Below are 16349 nucleotides of genomic sequence, written 5' to 3' on the forward strand. Positions count from 1 at the left end.
ATGAGGGAGAAAGGAATAGATGGATATGCTGATAGGGTTAGATGAAGTAGGGTGGGAGGCGGCTCGTGTGGAGCATAAAGACTGACATCGACCTGTTGGGCCGAATGGCCTGTTTCTGTGCTGTAGACTCTATGTAGTATCATGGGACTGCAGCCTGTGTGAGTGGAGGTGATGCAGAGGTTCTGTATGTGGTAGTTAGATGAAATATCAGGTATTATCTTTATGCCACAGCCACTGGTCCAGATCTAGTATATTAAGGGAGTTAGCAAAGTGTTTGTGTCAAGTTAGAAATTCTGTAAAGTCTTATTTTAATTAGCTGGAGGAGGGTGTGGTCCTGAAGAAATCTGTGATGGAGAAGGGGGAGCAGCAGGACAGGAACATTAAAACAGAGATTTCAAAAACAAGAGTGTCTGTAGCGGTCCATATTCCAAGAAAACCGTACAACAAAATGCTAAATCGTTCTGGGTTTTTTTTGGGGGGCTTTATTTCACTAAAAGTGAAAGACAAGAAGGAAAGCAAATCAACAAATAGGCTAAATTATTTTACAAATCACCATATTCTTATTGTTTACAGCTGCATAACGTTAAATGATAGTTTGACGCAGTTTGGCCAAAACCAGCTAAAAGAACAACAATTTTTTAATTTTTTTTTAATTATTCATATAACACCCTTTTAGGGATGAATATTACTATATATATAGTGCTAAACAGTATTCAACCTACCAACAGAATCTCCATAAATAACGTAAATATCCATTATGTTGATTGCTTTAAAGCAGCAATTAAGGTTTGTATAGCATGAAAAAAGAGATGAGAAACGTCCCCTAGCAGTTTACATTTCTTTTCCCCTTCCCCCACCCACCCCCCACCCCCCCAAAAAATTCAAAAACGTGCAACTACACAACAACAAAAAAAACCAAAATAAGTACCAAAATTTTTTTTGTAACTAGTTTTGCTCGTTTCTTGTACAATTCGCTGTACAGGTATTGAATAACTATTCTCTTGAAATGGTCATTTTTTTTTTGTTTTAAAAGCTTCTTCTAAACTCCGATACCTGTGCAGTCGTGGTCCTGTCACGCTTTGTGTGTGTGTGTGTGTGTGTGTGTGTGTGTGCGAGTAGTGATTAAACCTCTACAGTGAGGCACTTTTAAACTGTGTCCAATAGACAAAAAAAAACGCTGTACCATTCAGAAATGTATTGTAAACACAGACCAACAACCATCATCTTTGGTTTAGCACTGGACAAATGCATAGACACCAGCATAACCTTGAGTTCCTTGTCAAAATGAGTGCTTATGAAATCTTTTTTTTACATTAAATGTTTAGTCCCAGGTCTGTGATAGAAACCTTTTTGGTACAAGTGCACAGTTCAGTTTTTATCTCCCCCCTTCCCCTCACCCTTTGCTTCAGTTCCATGAAGCAAAAGGTTTTGCTCAATTTCTTTGAGCTTGAAGCAGAAACTGAGCCTTTCTTTATTTTGTTGCCAAGCTGTTCCAGCCTCACAGGCTCCACCTTTCAATCCTGTCTCTCTGGATTTTACCTCCATCAACTTTTGAGTTCTGCTTTCTGCTGCTTTTCAATTGCTTTCTAGGATAATCTGAAGTCTTGAAGAAAAAAAGGAACGAGTTTTTTTTTAAAATGTGAAATTTTGAAAGCCGGAGTTTTTTTTTAAAAAAAGGAAATGCAGTCAACCAATGGAGTTGGCGCTCCAATAAATACTTTGGTTTCGAATAACGGCAACTTTACTTTTTTTTCTCTCTCGAGTGAGTGTCTCCTTCAAGATTGCGGCTTGACGATATCACCGATTCCCATCGCCGAGGAGTTTCCGTTTTCCTGCTTCGGTGAGATGCGGCTGGCTTGGATGCTGCCGTACGGCGAGGCAACACTGCCGGTGGAGGAGGGGCGGTTCTCGGCAGGTGGGAGGTCCCTCTCGGGCGGCCTTAGTGCTGCAGGCTGGAGGGGCAATGCCAGTGGAAAGCTAGCCATGTACAAAACCCTGCCAATCCTTTTGGCAACCTGCGACAGAAGTTCAAAATGAAATACAAATTACAATTTAGTGTCGTTCTGCACTAAGCCAAGATAACGAAGGCAAAAGAGCTCATACTCATCGGAACACGAGTAGGCCATTCAGCCCCTCAAGCTTGTTCTGTTGTTCAATTTAGACCATGGCTTATCTCTCTCCTAAGTCCATTTAACTGCCTTGGTTGCATGTCCCTTATCTTACAAAAATGTATCAATCTCAGCTGGGGTAGAAATAAGGGTCTTACACTTGGCCTCAGTCTCCTTAAATTGGAGTGGGTGGGGGAGGGGACACACAGAACACAGCCTGCATTGCTGTTTCCCTTTGCTATTCAGTATCCTACTGGAAAGAATATATATGTGGACATCGGATGAGAACAGGATTGGTCTCGGTTGTGATATTCCCCCCACGGTCAAATAGCCTAACGGCGTTCACAGTCTTGAGCTTCTACTTGAATAATGACCACTTGGGCACGTACTGCCAGAGCCCATACAACTGTACTCTTGAAGGTATCTGGCTCTTGCTGAGGAAGATGGGAGAAAATTGGGGGAGGGGGGAATCTAGAAGGGCCGTTTTATGGGTTTTTAATCTCATTGTAAAGAGCACAATTTCCTCAACTCAGCCACATAGTTTCTTTGTAGTAATATAAACCATAATTATACAAGCCGATCGAACGACATAAAGCACGGCAAAGTAATGCAGAGGGGTTACGACTGACAGTCACTGCTCACAGAGCAGTTACGAGTGAGTTCAGTTTTAAGGCTGTGCTGTAAATCTCGTCAATTGCTTTGTTTTAAATGGAGTGCTGGGTCAGAATAGTTCCCAATTAAACACAAAACTAACAGTCTTTTGAAATCAGAGATTTTTCTGTTCATATTTCTCAAAATGAGAAACAGGACATCCAAAAGTAAATAACTTTTACTGAGTATCAGTGCTCTTTTCAAACAAGTTACTGATCCAGGTTTACAGGATCAACAAGCGTTGCTCCAAATGTATAAATCTGTGGTTTTAAATTTATGGTGTGTAATCTTTACATAAAATCTGATTATACAACATCAGAATTAAGGGATTGTTCAGCCCTGAGGTTACACAGTAGAAGACCAGTCCAATCCCTGTGTTTATCTGAAATTCCTCGTACTGTTATTTTAGTGGTGGTGGTAACTCTCTTTTATTTTCAAATAGCAGATATTACAAAATAACAAAAATCTATCACTCTAATTGAGCTAGAATCTACTGCTTTTTGAGAGAGTTCCACACTTTGAGTGAAGAAGTGTTTCCTAACTTCGCTCCTGAATGGCCCTGGCCCTAATTTTAAGGTTATGTCCCCTTGTCCTAGACTCCCTCACCAGTGGAAAATGTTTCCCTCTATCTACCCTCATGTTTATCTGAAATTCCTCTCACTGTTATTTTACCAGAGGTGTTAACTCTTTTATTTTCAAATTGCAGATTGAGGAGTTTCGTCAAATGCATTAAGAGTTTGTGGGCTGGAACCCCAAGGTGTAACTTCAGGGCCTGTGTATTAAACCATGCTAAGGCAGGGTGGAAGATTTCCTCTGGTCACTTTATATTAACAACATCTTAAACATAGCAGGAAGGTTTCCTATTTCCAGCAAAATCATAAAAGAACAGAATCATAATATTGCCACCACACAGTGAGCAGAGGAGTCTTCCTCCCACAGTAATCTTTCCTTAGCTGAGTTTTCTTGCAATGCCTGAACTGCATTTTTGTGTTTTGATGCAGGCTGCATGTTAGTACTTCCTCAGCCCCAACCCCAACAGTGCCTCCTGCTGACTCGTGCAACATTTTCTGTGTTCCTCATGAACATCAATTAAATTGTCAAATTATTTTCTCTGGTGAGGGAATCCAGAACAAGGGAGGCATAATCTTAAGATTAGAGCCAGGTCATTCAGGTAGCAATTCCTCACACAAAGGGTAGTGGAAATCTGAAGATCTCTTCCCCGCCCCCCCCAAAAAGCTGTGGACACTGGGTCAATTTAAGCTTTCAAGACTGAGACAACTAGATTTTTGTTAGGTGAGGGTATTAAGGGATATAGGTCAAAGGCAGGTACAGAGTTTGAGCTACAGATCAGCTATGGTCTAACTGAATGGCGGAACAGGCTCAAGGGGCTGAATGGCCTACTCCTGTTCGTGGGACAATGGCCATTAGGAACTGGGTTGAAATTGACCAAACTCATTTCACATAGGACCCCTGAAGTAGGAGACTTTGACGCCATCAGTCTTGAGTTGAATTTGATAAGTGTGGTGCACCAACCCACTGTATCACCCAGTCCCCCATAATGATATTTTGTACATACTTTCATAAAATAATTTGACAATTGTGAAATAAATATTTCTAGAAATAAAGTATAATAATGAAATGGTCTAACTAAGTTAACTTTCTGTTAATGAGTTACAATCTATCCTTTGATTGATTACTTAAATATAAAGAGTCAAATATAGTATGAGATTAATCCTTCAATAAATCCAGGAGTTCCAGAAGATTACATTTTGATTATTGCATTGGATGATTATTGCATTGGACTCTATTCCTTTATGGTCTGAATTTTGTTGTTACTAAAATGTTAGTGTATAATTTCCTTCTAAATTTACCAAGGACTGTAAGACAACCCCATCAGTCACCGTGCCTCGGGAGATGGAACTGCCAGGATGAATGTTGATACGGGAATTAAACTGAAAGTTATAATGAGAACAAAAATGAAGGAAGAGATCAGTGTCAGTGTCAGGGGAGATGTTTACAAGGAAGTTGCAGTTTGGACATCAGGCAATAACTATCGAGCACCTTGAAGCAGGTATATCGGGGGCACTGGTGTAAAAGTCACACCTGTGATCTTTACATCCAGCACACCTGGTCATAGAAACCCTTAAGAAGATTCAATTTACACCTGAAATGATGTGGTAGCAGTCTGGGAATGAATGAATAGGTAATGATTAATGAGTTAATTTCAATCTCTGTGGGCAGATGACAAATAGCAAATGTCCTTATGAATGTTAGCAGAACCCAAGACTAAACTATCAGTAACATCCCCAATTGTATCATGCGACTGCCAGGTTGGTAGAAGGTGAACTAGATGGACCTTGATCTTTTTTTCAATCCAGCAATTCCTATGTATAGTGTTGGTTGTGTACATACATAACACACTATAGTTAGAAATGTCTGTTTCCTTACTGACATGAGATAGCATAGGTTCAAACTAACAAAGGGAAAGTTTAGAACTGATAGCAAGAAGTAATTTCCCACACAAAGAATGCTCACACATGGAATGAACATCTGGGGAGGGTCATGGAAGCAAAAACACTGGAATCATTTAAGCAACAGCTGCATCCTATGATAGCAGGACTGGATGGATAAACTAGGATGGACCGAATGGCCTCCCTTCATCCCTATCTATCCTGTGATCGCGTAATGAAATGAGGGGAGGAGGAAGGATCAGTCCTGATGCTCAATGTGAAGTATTGTGTAATTACATGAGACAATTGGAGGAAAACAAAATTGGTTATCTAACTGAGCAGTGCCCCTGCCAGAGCTGAGATAGTAATGTGCCAATCCAGAGGGAGCGACGGATCGGGATCTGAGTGAACTTACCTCTCAGGTACTTGCTGGTCACTAGATCAAGAGAGGCTGAGGCAGAAAAGGCTGTCCAACCCTGCCCTTTTTAAGGAAACCATAGGATTTTTAATGACTGGTTGCATCTTACGTTCATTATGTCACGTAACCCAATAGAAAACAGCTAACAATGTGGGCTGCACTAGCTGGACCAAAGAGAAACATTACCTGTGCTCGTATTTTTAGTGCTGGTCCCAGCTTCAGGCCCATGGTGTTCAGTAAGTGCTCCTCCGTTAACAAAGGTAATGTCTCTCCATCAATAGCCTGGTCTCTGAACGCCTGCATATTAAACACAATGGATGGTCATTGCCTGCTCATTGAAGACATGCGCAGATACAGGCTCAAATTCACATTACCCTTGAACGTTAGCTATTTTAGAATCAGAGAGTCACTGGAAGGAATCAGGAAAATGTAACATTGCAGCTACTTAATTATGCAGTGGAATTGCTCAAAAGGCCTACATAAAGGCCGCTCATTATATATCGACTCAATTCCATAAAGGTTTTTTTTTTAGCATCTTTACACATTTATAAAGTCCCAACTTCAGGTAGGAACTATTTCTGGTTAATGGGAGCAGCTGCTTTTATTATTTATTTCCAACTGAATTCTCAAAATCATGGGATTTGAGATAATTGAAGTCCAACCTATTTACTTCAAAAGTGATCTGATCCATACTTGTGTCTCCAACCATGTGATTGTCTTGAAAGTTTAAATATGCAGGCTGTTGTACTCACTGGTTTGCAATAAATTGAACATAATTGGGTACGTTAGTGTAGTGGTTACGTTATTGGACAAATAATCTAGAGACGTGAGTTCAAATCCATCCATGACAGTTTGTGAATTCTGTTTAAAAAATACAAAATAAAACTGGAATAAAGAGCTGGTATCAGGAAAAGTGACCGTGAAGCTGTCGGATTGTCGTAAAAACCCAAATGGTTCACTAATGTTCTTCAGGGAGCAAAACCTGGCTTCCTTACCCTGACTGGTCTATACGTGACTCCAGTCCCACATCAATGTGGTTGACTCTTAACTGCCCTCTGAAACGGCCTAGCAAGCCACTCAGTTGTAAGAAAGGTCACCACCACCTTCTCAAGGGCAACTAGAGGTGGGCAATAAATGCCAGCCTTGCCATCGACACCCATATCCTGAGAATGAATAATAGTAAAAAAAAAGAAATGGACTCGGTTGCAGCTCTCCCAGTGGTCCATCGGTGCTCTGTGCCGTGTTTGGATTGACGGTTCTGGATCAAAACCAAGAAGCGAGCTGTTGGAAAAGCACAATCGGTGGTGACGGCCCCAGAGCCCGACAGCAGCCACTGAATGAGCTCATCTACCATGTTTGAAGGGTTCATTCCAAGACTGGGAGGATGAACTGGTTGAGTTGTGCTGGCATAAGCTGCACCAGTTGGAGGGGAGGGGGAGTGCGTTGGTTCCGAGGACCCCGATGTCTGGGCTGGGCTGGGCTTCCAGGAAAGTCTTCAAATGGCCCAGGGGATAGGAATGTACTGCACTGATATATCAGCCTACATTATGGACTGGAAACAGGAGGATGGGGGGGCGGGGGAGGAGGGGCGAGGCTTTGTGGGGATGAAGTATTGAGGTAAACCATAAGTGCAACTATCTGAGAAGCTGATTGTGTGAAGTTGTCAGGGTTTGAATGTGTTGTGAGCAATTACTCAGCAACCTACACTTTCTGACTACCAGTAACATAGTTCAAAAAACACAGGCTAGCATCACAGCCGCCTCCAACTTCTGCTCGCTATTCGTTAGTGAACTGTATCCTGCAGGTATTGGATCTTGGCTCCAGAGATAACCCCTAGTATAGTTATAATTTTAATATAAATGCTCAACTTTCACTGTTTAAATCCAGTCCAAACCGATGAAAAGAACAAACTTGCATTTAAACAGCATCTTTCACGACCCAGGACGTCCTAATGAGGTATCTTTGAAATGTAGTCAAAGTTGTAATGTAGAGTAACAGCAGCCAATTTGTGCACAGCAAGGTCCCACATACAGCAATGAGATAATTTTTTTTTGAGTGGTGTTGCTTGAGGGAGGAATGTTAACCAGGACACCAGGTGAACTCCCCTGCACTTACAGCATAGAAACAGGCCTTTCGGCCCAACTGGTCTATGCTCCACACGAGCCTCCACCCTCCCTACTTCACCGAACCCTCTCGGGGATACCCTTCTATTCCTTTCTCCCTCATGTACTTATCTAGTTTCCCTTTAAATGCATCTATGCTATTTGCATCAACTATTCCTATTAAAGGTATTGTACCTTAGGATGTTTTGCATCCCAGATGGGGCCTCGGTTTAACATCTCAGCTGAAAGATGGTACCTCTGGCAGTGTGGCACCCCCTCAGTACTGTATTGGAGTATCAGCCTGGTTGTGTGCTCGAGTCCATGGAGTAGGGTTTGAACCTGCAGCCTTCTGAGCCAGAGGTGAGAGTGCCACCACTGAGCCACGGCTGACAATGAAGGGATAAATACCTCCTCTGTCTGATGGCTGTACGGATTATACGTGACATAAGTGCAAAGAATCTCAGTCCAGTTCCTGGTGGGCATAAGGCACAAAGTTGACTGCTAATGTAGCACTAACTGGCAATCTCACTCAGAGCGACCACAGGATGGCAGGAGTGAGAAACAGAAAATGTAACGCAGGTGCAGTAGGGGATGCTGTTCAGTGTCTAAGGCTCAGTACGTTGTTGGGCATCGAAGAGAGGAGAGCTTTACTCTGCCTCGAACCATGGGAGTAGTTGATGCTGACGCTGGGTGCCCAGAATGGAAAGTGTTCCATCCCCCAGCAGTGATGTCCCTCACCGTAAAGGGTATTAAATTCACACCATGATACTGCAGACTGCAATGTGCTAAGATTGAATTGGAATAGAAACCTCGGTCAGCGAGAGGGTCGACAGCTTTTACAGACTGGACTGCTTACCTGGGTATACTCCGCACAGCCAGAGAGACCACTAATGAAGTTACAGACGTCGTCAACAGTCCACTTGCTAATGTCCTCCACGGTAGCGCCGTCCTCTCCATCCAAGAAGAGGCTTCCGATGCTGCCTGTTTATGGGGGTGGAGAACATAGATCACTAACAGAGCTGATGTTAGCAATATGAGTAATATTTCCTATCCACCGGAACACAGATCTTTAATTATCCTCAGATTGCCAAGACAGCCAAGGTCAGTCCTTGAGCTTCTTCCACCCAGAGTCGCTTGTGGGAAATCAAGAAAACATTCGACTAGTGTACTCCATGTACCCATCGCTTCACAATGCAAATCCTATCATAACCACAAATTTTGCAACAGCTTCAAACTCCTCGTGCATTGCCAGCCTAGCTGTGAGCTCAGCCCCTGCTGACAGTCCGAATAGCTCAATATTCTGCAACTCGATAATATTTGTATCATACAGGAAATGATAGTTATGAATTTTTTGCTTTATTTTACTCCACATTTTTGCACGTGAAAAGTCTCACCGTCAATACTCCTTTTAAAACTGTAACAAAGAGCTGTTTCAAAACTCTCATTCCCGCCCCACATACACAGCGCTGCACTGAAATTCTGACAGTTCCCGCAGCCCAAAGAGTGAAAGGAGGTCTGTTGCTCATGTGCAGGGGAGGAAATTTCTTCCATGTCTTTTTTTTTAAGCTGTCATTTTTGACTGCAACTGATCTCCAAGTCTGAATGCGCTCATACCTCTGCAATAAGAACGCAGGTACCCTGCTCCCAAACCCCCCCCCCTTGCTGGCTGTGTAGGGGCGAAGTATACCACCCCCCCCCCCAACACATGACATCCATGTCAGATTTCTTCTTCCCCATCCACTCCCCCCCCCCCCTCCAAAAAGATGCTACAGCCTCTAATCATTGTCCCCAATCCACGGAGCTCAGATTAAGGGCAACTAAATAGATAATGCAGGAGGAACCTTTTTACTATTGGGATGGTCGGTAGGTGCAACAGTTTACTGTCACAGGTGGTAGAACAAGAAACTTTAATGGGGTTCAAGGAGGAATTAGACAGCTGGGATTCAGTGTTATTAGAAGTGCACCAAGGAAATACTATTGGATAGGTGGGCTAGATGGACCGAAGGTCGTCTCCTGCCTGAAGTTGTTACTATCAATGCTGCAGAATCAGAGTCTGCATTCTTCCACCCAGTAATGTCCCAGAGAACGCTTCTCAACCCAATTTCTCCCCATCTCTTCTAAAGGTGCTGATTCTTACTGGGGTACGGTTCCATCTGTACCAGAAGCCCTTTGGTGCCTTGTGTAAGCCGAGATAATGAAAGTTGGTCAGCTATTTGACCAAGTAGTGCATCACAACCAAGCCCAGTTCTGTGGTCAATGAATGCCCACATAGGCTGCAGTCAAATACAACAATCAGGAGCGGGCACCCTAGCTGATTTATCCACTCTCTATCCATGGGTGTTGGGGCCAAACGTAACATCGCTCCCCCACCACATCACCATCCGAACTGAGATCGGATGACAAGGAATAGAAACTCCATTTTATTTTGTACCTTGCTGTGTTTAACGGGCTTCGCCTCAGGATCTTTTTCAATAGGAATCAGCAGAAAAGAAAAATCTGTTCCGTATTGTTCGAAAAAGGCCCATTTTTTTAAAAAACGTTTTAAAGCTGGAATATATAGAAATTACAGCCCACCTGGTGCCTAATGAAATCCTCGGGGAGTCTCACTTGATGGGTCTCAGAATCAGCCCCATAGAGAGAAGTGACCTATCTTTAACCTGTCGAGCTAAGCTCCACCTCAGCATCAGCCCATGTGTGTTTGGGAATAGATAACACAAACCCCATACATCCGCTTTGCTGATTTCTTTTTTTTGTTTTTAAAAATGGCCACCATCACTACAGGGAACTGGCCTGAAGGAGAGAATGAAAGGAACAAATCGAGGGAAGCAGGTTCAGGTACATCATTAAAATGAATTGCTTGCTGATGCTGCCTGTATTAATGGCTCTGCCCCGAATTATAATAACGGAGCTTCCTCAAAGAGCCACGGCCAAGCAACTCCCCCTCATCATGTCACAAGCACTCACTCTGTAAATGGAACGCAGAGGAAGTGAACCGAGGCCGTTAACGTTGATCAGAATTCTCTGTCAGCTCTTTAAATCTGCAGCACTGACGGTGGGGCTGCATGCACGCGGGCAGGCAGCAGTGCACAACTCCATGGGGTTCAAAGCCCGTTCTATTCTCCCGTTCTACCGAAACCTGAGCTTTGCTGCCGTGAGCAAGCACCGTGCAGAGACCAGGCGCCTTCCTGAGAGGGAGGGGAGGAATACCTGGCGGGAGATCTCTTAGCAACCAATTCAGAGTGAGGCCTGGGAGGAGGCCTACTGCCGTCTTCTCAATCGCAACTCCAAGGAGGAAAACAAAAAAGATTTGATACCCTCCAAAAAATAAAACAATCTCAGCTGGAGATGGTGGAGGTGTCATCAGTGGCAGAGGAAGGGGGAGGGGAGAGAAAGGAATCAGTCAGAGTTCCTGCCCCCGATCATTAAACAGTAAGTGCACATGCGGATGCCGGCTGTAAGAGGATCAAGCTCGATTGTGATTCCACCCACTGTCGAATATCATGCCGATCCACACGCAAAGAATGGCCACTGGGCGAGATCCTGGCAGACTGCCAGGGCCTGTGGGGCCAATACTTTCAGTGTGAATCAGCACATGCAGGAACTTGAGGGGGGGGTGGGGGGGAGAGAGAAAACAGAGAACACAAGTCATGAAGAAGTTCGAGTCTTCTCCAAATACCTTAGTGCTACTAAATACTAATGGGGCGATAACCTCTACTCATTAGAATGAGTGATGATCTATTAACTATTTTCAGATACTTTTTGTGTACAAGCTTTACAGGAACTCAGGCCACAGGTGGCAAGGGTTGCAGGAGGTCTAATGTGGTTCAGTCAGCAGAGGAAGTCGAAGTGAAATCAATCCCTTCAGGCCAAATCACCGCACATACGAAGCTACTTAGCTGTCTGCTGCCAGCGTGTGCGATCCGCGGGGATCTGACTAGGTCACCCTTGGCTTCAAAACCAGCCACTTCCTTATTCTGACTGCAGTCCAAGTATTTCCTTCCGGCATGCTATTTATCAGCGAGTGACTGAGTGAAGCATTTTCATAAAGTTTGTTCCTTGTGGTTTGGACAGATCCAATGTCCTGATTTTAAAAAGGAAAAGCCACCAGCGTTAGAATTTTTTTTTTACACACCAAAAAAGCAAACTGCCGTTTAACCCATTGATGGTTCGGTGATGCTAGTTTAAACCCTCTGGGCCGTGTCCTTTATTTTTCCAAGAGGCCTTTTAAAATAAATTGCTCTCCAATTGACAAGTCACTCTTTCAGACAGGACACCTGTGAATTAGAAAGCAAAATGTGCGTTTATGTCCTCGAAAAAGCGTTTGGTTCGAGCTATAATCTATCTTTGGCAGCCGTACAAAACCCTTGTTGCAGAAAGGACATATTGTTGGGTTTCTCAATTACTGAGTGAGTCACAGACAATGTACATTGTATTACAGGCTGTGATGAAGCAGAGTGGAGCTGGGAAGGGCTACATTATATAAACAGTAATAAAGGTTAAGTATAAAGTGGTCCCTGCTGGCTCAGTGGACTTATGCCAAAACCCAGTGTGGTACTGAGTCATGCAGCCCAGTAAGTCCTGGGCCTGTACTGGGGTAGCTGATCTCAGCCAGGACTCTACAGTTAGCCTCAATAAGCCTAGGCCAGAGAGATGAAAATTAGCCAGAGATTGTTGGAAGTGTGAGAGAGAGAGAGAGAAGGGGTTTGTTGATATTCCAGGCAGTTGAACAGCCTGCCAACAGTCAGCTCCTGACGAACACCCATCTGGGATACCCCCAGCAAGTCAGCGCCTCCGGGAGAGAAAGGAGGGGAGAGTGAAAAATAAGCTATTACACAGAACAAAACAGGTATTATAGAGTTAACTTAGGCACAGAAACTACTTAGATTTACCCCACCGCTGAGGGGGGGAAACCTTATAAATGCGACAGGCAGATTACGGTAAATCTCCTGACACTGCTTTTATTTTATAACTTGTCCTGCTGCATGACCTGGGGTGGTGGAAAAGTTCTTCAGCTTGAAGCAGTGAATCATATTCTCCTCATGGGACCACAGCACCATTCCTTCTCAATGACCTTAGCACATTTCCTCCACTCGCACTAACTTTGGTTCCGCAGCCTGCAGCTTTGCTTTTCTATTGGAGCGAATTAGCCGTTGATTCTGGAGCAATGGCTGCTGCTTTTCTTTATATCAGCCTTGCTCAACTGTACGGGGATAAAACAGATCTACGCTCGTTCTTTCAGCACCATTTAGATTGGGTTTTTTTTTTAAAAAAAGATTCCACAAAGCATTTTCGCAGACCTCATAAAAAGACCGATGGGATTTTTTTTTTCTTCCTGTTACAGGGGTCAAAATGTCAACCGAACTACCCACACCAACAAAAACAACCTTTGTGTCCCCTGCTTTAAATCTTCCTCTTTTTAATCTCCTCAGCTAAAATCGAAGGAAACAAAATGAAAATGTGCTGGTTCAAAGGAGGTTTTTTTTTTAATAAGTGAACTCCGCAGCTTAATATCACAGTAATCCGACTCATTTTGGGATGCGTAGAACTTGGATTCCTGATGTATTGGGGGAGGGCAGGATTCTGGCAGGCGTGTAGGACAATTAATGTCAGACACCCATTTGGATGGGTTTTTTTGATGTCGTACAGGTATCTAACAAATTCATGCATCATTTAGAAAGCAGTTACCCGAGCCCACTGCTAAAGTGGAGGACAATTGATTTTTCGAAACAATAGATTCCTGTACGTATGCAGCTGTGCGGCATTTTTTTCCCTCTCTATATACTTGAGTGCAGTATGCGAGGGAAATGGTATTTGGACGATTTAAAAACCTCTTGTGAGCATCACCTTTTAGCACGTTCATTTTAAGTGACCACCTCTTGTGTCAGAAAACTGACTGGTCCACAGGAAAGCTCAAGATTGTGGTGGGGGTGGGTGGGGACGAGCCAGGAGAATAACAAAAGAAAATTACGTTTTTCAAAAATCAGCAAGCACAAAGAGTAGTGGAAATCCAGAACTCTCTCCCCCAAAAGGCTGTGGATGCTTGGTCAATTGAAAGTTTTAAAACAAAGATTGACAGATTTTTTTTACGGTAAGGGTAACGGAACCAAGGCGAGTAGATGGAGTGACGGTACAGATCAGCCATGATCTAACTGAATGACGGAACAGCCTCGAGGGGCCAAATGGCCTACTCCTGTTCTTATGTTCCTATAAAGATATACAAAAATGACGGGGAGGAAAAGACCAGCTGGTCCATCAAGCCTGCCCCACACTCATGATGGCTGGAGCATCATGACGAGACAATTTCTACCTACCCTCTCCCCGTCCCGTCCCGCCACCCCCCCGCCGTCCCGCCCCTGCCCCCCCCATCCCGATCCCGTCCCACCCCCCCCCCCCCACCCACGACCATGTAGAAATAATACGGACCAGGGGTTCAATCCCCGATCTGTCCTGAGTCGGCTGATCGCAACTTGGACAGTATGTGAGCTTCAGTGTCCCTTGGCCAGGAAGGGAGAAAATGAGTTAGGCCTGCTGTTCTTGATGGTTATCCAGTGACTCTGTTGTGGACGCTGGACGAGGGCAAGAAGAGATTTAGCTGTGATGCCCTAACATGGGCGTGAGTGCTACAATTAGCCGCGCTGACTCTGGAACAAGGAGGGGGTTCCTTGGTTCCCGCTCCTCGCCACCCAGTGACCTCTGCTGTAAAGCGCTCGTACGTGGATATATTGAGCCCAGCTACGGTGTCCTCACAGACTGCCAACAAAGCTCACGTGCGAAAAGTGGCCACGCACAGAGGGCTGAGGCTGTTCCTGGAAGAGTCGATGCCATCAGGGCTGGATTGGGGGGTGGGGGCAGGAGAGGGGGGAGATTTTATTTGTGGGAAACAAAATAACATAACTTTCCATTTTGGCTGAAAAGCGAAACACTTGGTGCTCTGTGCGCTACGGTGAGGTAAGTGATAGTCAGCCCAAAGGGAGTTTGCATTTCGAGTGTTGCATTCATTCTCCTCTGACCGATACAGCTGTATTGATTAACGTCTCGAACAGCCATCCTGCTTAATACGAATGAAGCTCTGTAAACAGAATGGATTAAGTATTGGCATTTTGTTACCACTGCTGCTCCTCTTTCACCTGTCACACTGCTTTTAATGACGGGAGAAATAGGATTGCATGTAAAACTTGTCAAACTGGAAACTGCATTTTTGTTGTAAATTTCATTGTAAAAAAAGTGTTTAAAACCATCTACCAGAATTTACAAGTATTGAGTTTCCTTCTCTGACCCCAATCATGCCTGGTCTTCATTTCTACAGATCAGTAGCCACATCTAAAGTTAACTTTTTATTCATCCTCCCTCCCCCATAATTCCACCCCCTTCCTCTCTTTGAGACACTGACTGGGATTTGATTCCACGAGTGCTGACCACCTTCTGATATCCCACCATAGTGGCCACCTTCAGAGCTAAGTCTAGAGAGTGAGTGTTGGCAGGACATGGGGGCAGCTTCCACAGTCATACTGATGACACCCAGCTCTACCTCTCCACCACCACTCTCGACCCCTCTACCTTGGGAAGACCAAAGCCATCGTCTTCAGCCCCTGCCACTGACTCCACCCACATGCCCCAAAGCCCAGCCACTGTCTTAGACTGAATCAAATTGTTCATAACCCCGGCATCCTATTCAACCCTGAGTTGAGTTTCCGATATCCTCTCCATCACAATGTCCGCCTACTTCCACCTCCGTAACATCGCCTACCTACGCCCCTGCCTCAGTCCATATGCTGCTAAAACCCCCATCCACTGCTTTTGTCACCTCCAGGCTCAACTATTCCAATGCTCTCCCTGCTGGCAACCCATCCTCCACCCTCCGTAAACTTCAGCTCATCCAAAACTTCACTGTCCATATCCTATCCTGCACCATTTCCCAATCATCCATCAACCCCGTCCTCTCTGACCTACAATGACCCCAGACCCCAATGCCTCAAATTTAAAATTCTCTTTTCTTGTGTTTAAATCCCTTCCTTATGTTTGCTCCTCTCTATCTCTGACCTCCTTCAGCACTATAAACCCTCCCATGAACTCTCCATTCCTCTGACTGGCCCCTTATCCCTTCCCTTCCCATTAGTGGCCATGTCTTCAGCTACCTGGGTCCTACATTCTGCAATTCCCTCCCTAAACTCCTCCACCTTTCTGTCTTCCTCTCCTCCTTTAAGACCCTCTTTGCCCAACAGGCCATTTTCATGCACAAGTCCTGGCAGTGCCAGCAGGTTAATCAACTGTGCAGGGCATCATTGCTGAGCCCAGTACTGACTTCACTTTACATTCGACTTTCCACAGACATCACTCAATAGTGACCGAAAAATATGAACTTGGCTTGATTTGTTTTCCCCTCCCTATCCATAGGGCATTGAGACCTCTTATCACTAAACTGGCTGAGATCAGCTAACTCGGCACAGATCTGGGATAGAACCTGGGTCTATCTACTCTAAATGGCCCAGTACCACACTGGGAAATGCTTTAACCTCCAGATTGATCATTTTTTTAAAAATTGATTCCAAATATAATGTTGAGATTGATGTTTAGGAAAAGCATAAACCACAGAGAAAGATGATGGACATATAAACATGAG

General features: G+C 44.3%; 1 protein-coding gene across 10 annotated transcripts in view; it reads right to left on the reverse strand.

The window, feature by feature from the left end:
* Nucleotides 1-466: 466 nt before the first annotated feature.
* Nucleotides 467-16349, reverse strand: part of samd11 (sterile alpha motif domain containing 11) — a 194513-nt gene continuing 178630 nt past the window's right edge. For all 10 annotated transcript variants that reach the window (XM_067970314.1, XM_067970315.1, XM_067970317.1 and 7 more), the window contains 3 exons: nucleotides 8586-8710; nucleotides 5814-5924; nucleotides 467-2015 (listed from right to left, as the gene is read on the reverse strand). In XM_067970314.1, coding sequence (XP_067826415.1) covers nucleotides 1776-2015; nucleotides 5814-5924; nucleotides 8586-8710 — 476 coding nt within the window. In that variant the 3' untranslated portion in view covers nucleotides 467-1775. The remainder of the gene's footprint in view (nucleotides 2016-5813; nucleotides 5925-8585; nucleotides 8711-16349) is intronic.

The sequence above is a fragment of the Heptranchias perlo genome, chromosome 32, assembly GCF_035084215.1.
Source record: "Heptranchias perlo isolate sHepPer1 chromosome 32, sHepPer1.hap1, whole genome shotgun sequence".
NCBI lineage: Eukaryota > Metazoa > Chordata > Chondrichthyes > Hexanchiformes > Hexanchidae > Heptranchias > Heptranchias perlo.